This window comes from Coenobita brevimanus, chromosome 1 (genome assembly GCF_032717465.1).
Source record: "Coenobita brevimanus isolate Jiangsu-jjx chromosome 1, ASM3271746v2, whole genome shotgun sequence".
Taxonomy (NCBI): Eukaryota; Metazoa; Arthropoda; class Malacostraca; order Decapoda; family Coenobitidae; genus Coenobita; species Coenobita brevimanus.
In genome coordinates this window covers 59,904,963-59,912,111 of record NC_136954.1, presented here as the reverse complement: position 1 = coordinate 59,912,111, position 7,149 = coordinate 59,904,963, and the positions used below count along the sequence as shown (strand labels likewise).

The 7,149-nt window shown below is 38.2% G+C and overlaps 1 protein-coding gene across 1 annotated transcript in view; it reads left to right on the top strand.

Moving 5' to 3' along the window:
- Window positions 1–4,481: 4,481 nt before the first annotated feature.
- The window catches only part of LOC145405162 (uncharacterized), a 68,815-nt gene continuing 66,147 nt past the window's right edge, over window positions 4,482–7,149 (top strand). Inside the window, exon 1 of the mRNA XM_080276638.1 lies at window positions 4,482–4,499. Coding sequence (XP_080132764.1) covers window positions 4,482–4,499 — 18 coding nt within the window. The remainder of the gene's footprint in view (window positions 4,500–7,149) is intronic.

The window sequence follows — 7,149 nt, the reverse complement described above, 5'->3', positions numbered from 1 at the left end:
CCCACACACCACAACAGTTCGTTCACCTTAACTTGGCCGAGATTTTCGTCCCTTTGCAGCCTATTTCACGTACCTCAGTGGCCGAATAGGACATCCCTACGACTCTGCCATTTCCTCCTCAGCACTTCATCGTGACTAGCATCATATTCTAGGGTTAATATTGCGTTACAGCTCAGCGTTCAAGATGGGGAGACAGCAATTTTAGGCCAAGTTAGAGTGGACGGCGTATAGATAACCCCTTCCCGCCCATGATGTATATTTTTGGCTCTTTCTTGCTGACAACTCACAATTTTAGTCAGGTTTTAGGCAGGGTATCCACAGGTCTCCAGGCGATTCTATTTGGCTTACTCCGTCTGAAGGGGTTAACATAGTGGAATATGATTACTATGTTCTGATATCCGGATAGATGTGATTTTTATCTATTTATACTCACAGACACAGACACACACACACACACACACACACACACACACACACACACACACACACACACACAAAACCACAAACAGGGTGTGAGGCAACCGCAAAACCACACCAGCTATTAAATTAACCGCACACCACACCACACTTTGACAAATACTCCACCACCACCACAATGCCAGGTTATTTATAATTAACTGGTATATGCCCGTATTCTCGTTGTTTTAGGCGGCCCAGTAACACCTTTTCCTTAGCGATTTATTTTTTCGATATGGCTGGTCAATATCCCTTTTCATGTTATGTAGACTATGGCGATATTAGATGGATTTACGTAACACAGACGAGGAAAGTAAGGTGTAATAAGCAGCATAAATCACTTAAGAAAAGGTGTTAGAGAGCTTCCTTATGTGACAGTAATACGGGGCTTAATTACTTCAGTCTACCTAACCAGGAAATTAGAGTCGAAATTAGAATTAGAATTAGACTCGACTCTGGAATTAGAATTAGAGTCGGCATTAGAATTAGAATTAGAATCGAAATCATGTACTTACGCGGACATAAATATTGATCCACTGCCTAACGATAAATTATGAGACGGTGATCAATGACTTCTGAAACCCGGTGATGCGATATTTGAAACCCAACAGATTTTTCAGAATAGTGTTTATGGGTTTCAAAATTGTTCGGTGAAAAAGTGGAGCGATACTCTTGACCCCAACTGTACATACACATGGTCTCTCTCTCTCTCTCTCTCTCTCTCTCTCTCTCTCTCTCTCTCTCTCTTTCTCGTCCTTCTTGCTGGTTACTCCCCGTTGCTCCTGGGCAGAAACAGACAGCGCTACGGCACTTTCCATAGCACTTTTTCGTGACTAGCATCATATTCTAGTGTTAACCTCTTGCCAAAACTCAGCATTCACGTTAATGATGGTGAAAGTTCAGTAAACCTCCATATCATTTACCCCAACAATGTAATTTCCTATATAAAGTGTGTCCTGATTAGCATATACTTAGAAATAAAATGTACTGAAGTGTAATTTAAATGTTTAAAAAAAAAACTCACCAATCAATTACTAAAGCGAGTGTTACACAAACCAAGCGTAATATTTTCCGTTTTTTTATTTAATGTTTTTTTCCCTCGATGGTTTTTAATGTTTTTCGTATGGTGTCTAAGCTGTTTATGTTTTACTTCGTTTTGTTATGCATTATCGACTTTTTTTTTTTCCTTTTCTGTTTTCCATGTTTTTCTGTTTTTTTTTTTCGATGTTTTCCAAGATCTTGTTCTGTCGGGCTTTTTATTTTTTCTTATTTTTGTCTGTTTTGGTTTCATTATATTTTCGTTTTTTTTTGTTTTCCTTGATTATGGCAGGATAATGGGAAGACCCGATTATTACTATCATTATATACTTAATTCCTTTTGGAGGTGGATGGCACTGATAAGTATGTAATAATAATAATAATAATAATAATAATAATAATAGTGATAAAATACTACTACTACAACTACTACTACTAATAACATAATAAAAACAAAACACGTCCTGGTGGTGAAGGGGTTAAATAGTTCACCGTTTTCTTCCCCCCTTAGGTCAATGGGCTGTTGAGTTCTCCATTACCCATAAAACCCAATGGTGCGGTTAATAGACGGACCCCCCCCCCCCGTTTGCCAGGCGCAGGTCCGGTTAATGGCATGGGGTTGGGAGGAGGGGTTGGTGGGGTGATGCGAATAAACGGAGTGTACTGTATGTGGATGGTGATTCTGGTATTGATAATGATTTAATTACAATGTGAATGGTGATTTAATAAGAGCATAATATCAACTAGAATGACCCAAAAATATCAGTAAGAGTTATAGTAGTAACAAAAGTAATAATAATAATAATAATAATAAAGGAAGTCTTATTATGTTAACCTACAAACGAGTCTACTTGGACTAAGAAAACATCCTTGGAGGTGAAAAAGAGAAAAACGTTAAAGTTTAGGGGCGACACAACCAATTAAACCCTAATATACGAATTTCAGAGCCACTCCAAAAACGTTTTTAGCTAACACCTGCATTCTTAGGTACCCAGTTACATATTAGCAAAAGCATACTGTATATCATATTGTTATTGCTACCACCAGACTATCCTGTTCACTGTTGATTTATATTTCCCTTGCTGGTGGAGTTAACTATAGCCTTCATTAACTCGTGCACTGCTAAAGATCTGGCCTGTTGAATAAAGTCATGCGCTATACTCGTCGCCATGCAGTTTGTCTCAAGCCCCGCCTCTCCCCACTCACTGCCCAAAGACTAAGTGAGGAGGGGGCGGGACCGACTTCAGGAAGGGGGCAGGGCTTATGGGACAAGTTACATGGCGGCGGGTATAGTAAGAATGAATATTAAAATCATCACCGGCTTGAAGAGGTAAACCAATCACTCAAACATCCGTCTACTCATACAAACGCTTCACTACCATCACAAACTCAATCACAGCAATCATCAGTATTCATTCAGTACCATAATCCCTGTCAGTACCATATAGCGTCTCTCTCTCTCTCTCTCTCTCCCAGATGCACAATTCCCAAAAATATTTTGTAGTCCTAAGAAAAGCAAAATATGAAAACAAGAAAGAAATACTAGCCACAACAACGATGACAGGAAAACAAACAATAACACACACACACACACACACACACACACACACACACACACACAGAAATAACACCCACGAAAGCACCCAATAAAACACACACACCAAAAATGGGACAACGAAAGCAAAACCAAACATACAGACAAAAATAATACAGGTAAGCAAAGAAATCCCACCCCAACATACATACACGGCCACAAAAACAGGTGCAAGCATTACCACCCACTCCACCTCATTAGCATAATACGAGAGGGGATCACCGCCCCCCGTTAACCGCTGAAATATGGACTCGCCCGCACACACAAAAAAAGAAAAAAAAGGGGGGGGGGGAGAATGGGTTCCTGTGTGTGTGTGTGGGTTGCGATGGTGGTGGTGTCGCTATCGTACATATACCCTTGATTATCGTACCTCTGACTACCGTACTTATTGCCTTTGATTAACGTACCTCCTGTTATCGTACCTGTACCGGTGATTATCGTAGTTCCGGCTATTGTAGGTATACATTTTGATTATTGTACTGTATGTTTTCCTACAGTATGCATACCACTGATTATCATATTTTCGGGTATGTATCTATGCATCTAATTATCGTACTTTTGGTTACTCTCAAACCCTTCCATACTATTTTATATATATATATATATATATATATATATATATATATATATATATATATAAATTATTCCTTCTACCAGGAATTTATTTAGTAAATCATTTATTTTTTCAGAGAATTTTTCAACAGGAGGAAAATCACGGAACTTACGCAAACCTCTTCACTGCTAGCGGCGTTTTTTAAACAGAATATAATCTGGTATTACGGAAAAATGTGAAATAAAAAAGAAAGTCACCGCATTCAAAAGGTGAGACCGTTCAGTTTTTTTTTTTTTTTTTTTTTCCCCCCCCCGCACACCCGGCTTCATTATCGTCACCCAACCCCTGACTTATCGTATCTCTGGCCCGGCGTGGGCTGCGATGGTGGTGGCGTCGCTATCGTGAATTCCAGCAACTGTTGATCCAGGCCAGCCATCGCAGGTCCTGAGGATTTTTATTTGCAGCCTGATATTCATAGGGTTGTATTTGTTCCCCATTATGTTTATTTGGTCCACTTCCTCATCAGCATTCTTTCATACTGGCAATGGCTACGGACTTACAGTGTCTACGTAATTACATTACTTACATACTTAAATAGTGTCTACTTACATAATTATGTAACTACAATTAGCTATCTTTAATGAAGCAAAAGCATTCGGGGGTCGAATGCTAATCGCCCACCAAAATATGTTGTTCGCTAGGGTACAAACTACCAACGAACTAAATCTGAAGACGAGATATTTTGGCAACATAAACAGACACACACAGAAAAACACCGACAAAACTATATTGCCTCGCCTTGCCAAAGGCTGGCGATAAAAAAAAAAATCGCAAAACTCTATGGAATTCAGTCACCGCGTTTCACAGTCAATCCATATTGAAAAACTATATGGCGGCTGGCATTCGGTCGCCTTTGATCAAATCCTCACCAAAAGTAACAGACTTCTGTGCATCCAAATACTTGATATTTCCTAAAGGTTTGGTGAAAATTCGTCCACAGCTTTTCGAAATACTTTGGCAACATATACACACAGATGCCAACAAAAACTGTATCGCCTCGCCTTGCTAATGGCAGGCGATAAAAAATGTACATTATCTATATATATATTTGGTACTTTTATTATTTTTACGTACGCTAAAGATTTCGTTTTTCCCCTTTTTATAGTAGCTTATTATTTCTATCAATCAGTTCTCCCTATTCACAAATTTCGCCCAACCTTTCAGTTTTACTCATTACCTCATCCTGTCTCGCGCTCCTCAAACTCCTTCATTTTCGTATATTTGCACTTTTTTTTTTTTTTTTTTATCGATCACGTCCACCTCCATCCTCACAACTTTTAGCACACTTTTCAAATTTCAATACCATCCTTTTAAATATTCGCTTAATTTTCGTTTATTACTGATCAGCAGTTCCTCCATTCTCACAAATATTCGTTCACCCTCACTGCATTATGCATTATCCTACTTTAAGTATTTCACCGTTTTCCCTACATCCTTCAATTAGCATCTCAAAGTAATATTTCTTTGATCATCGTTCAGTTCTACCCATTTCACAAAGGTTCAATCGCCTTTCAATATCTCTAAATATTTCACCATCTTCTCTAAATCCTTCAATTAGCATCTCAATGTAACTTTTCTTTTATTATCGTTCAGTCCTACTTCTCTTTCCACAATGGTTCACTCACTTTTCAATATCATTCACCATCTTCCCTAACTCTTTATTTCGCCCTGTTCTCCAAATCCCCCAATTATCGTCTCCTAACGTAATTTTTCTTTTATTATCATCCGGGTCTTCCCTCCTTCCATTCTCACATTACTTCGCTCAGTGACAATGTTTCTCAGTCCTTCGTAAATCCCCAAATTGCTGCGTGCGGGATTTGCGAAGCTTAGAGGGAGACTTGGTGAGGAGGGTGCGTGTGTGGCCCCTAGGATGAGGAAAATCGTCTGAAGGAAGGAATAAATAATAATAAAAAAAATCTTATGTAATAATGAAAAAAATGGTCGGACAAAAAAATTGTTTTGATGGGGAATTGTGTGTGTGTGTGTGTGTGTGTGTGTGTGTGTGTGTGTGTGTGTGTGTGTGTTTAGGCCGAAAACTGTCCTACGCTGAATAAAATCGTCTGGCGGTGAACAGATTGGAAAAGATCAATAAAACGACGATTATAATTCTGAAATGTCCTTGTACTGAAGGGATTAATAGTGTGTGTGTGTGTGTGTGTGTGTGTGTGTGTGTGTGTGTGTGCCTCTTTACTAATAAGCCTTCCCACAGCTGAATAAAATCGTCAGTGAAGGAAAGGATGTAATTTAAAAAGATGTTCTTCGTGAGATCTTTCCTAAGCTGGATATAATCGTCTGGAGGTAAAATTAAATATATAAATAAAATAAATAAATCGCGTTATGACACTGAAATGGTTCATGAAATTTTGCTTATAACCTCCTCTCAAGGAGGAGGAGGAGATTGAAGAAGAAGATGGAGGAGAAGAAGAAGAAAGAAGAAAGAGAAAATGGAGATTGAAGGAAGAAAACGAAGAGAACAAGAAGAAATATGGAAGAAGAAGAAATTTTAGAACATGTATTATCATTTTTTTTTCCTATTCCTGGGAGTTCAAGCGTTCTAGGATTAGAGTTGAATCTGGGGCTTTTTTTTATTTTTTTCCTCCTCTGATTCGTATCCCGAGAGAGACTTTGAAACCGCGGGTTTATAAAGAAATACATTTAGGGTTATGCATCGTAATATAGTTTGTCAAAAATGAAATAAACAGTCGTGGATAGTTTATTTTTTTCCCCATCGCATTTACCTGTGTCCAAACCTAATGAAATCTCCCTAAATTAACCCGTAATATTTATAAGGACTGGAAAGGTTCTGATCTCGCTCTCTTAGGTAGGGATCCAGACGTGTAAAATGAATATTGACCACAGATGCAGTTAAATATCTGGATTATTGTTGGTGTTACTGGACTGTGTTTGTATTGTGATTTTTAATTGTAAGTGTACCGTTGTTTTGTGAATGATGATGTAGGTATTACCATTATACTCTTGTAACTGTTATTCTAGCTACTGTTAGCGCTGTAGAGTATTGTCATTTTTATCGGAAGCGCAAGGTAAATGAGAGTAACGCGTGCTTACCTTCTTGATTCTTGATTTAATTTGTCATCTTCTACTAAGGAGTAACTTTATGATACTTAAACCTACACCGAGAATTATTATTTTTCTTGTTTTGTTTCTTGTTTTTCATTCCGTTTTCTGTCATGTATCAAGTACTTACTCCCTTTCTGTCATTAATTCTTTATCAGTAATGCCAACCCTTACCTGTGGATCAAAGTATACATAATGAGAATACAGCGGGCTTACCTTGGTCTTCTTTTCGTTGTTATTTTTCGATTTTCCTCTTCTGTTGTATGGTCTTCTGTATCCTCCAACAATCACTAACTCCTTGAACGCACTCTTACACTATACATGTGTCATAAAGTAAATGAGAACAACGCGTGCTTACCTTCCTCTTCTTATT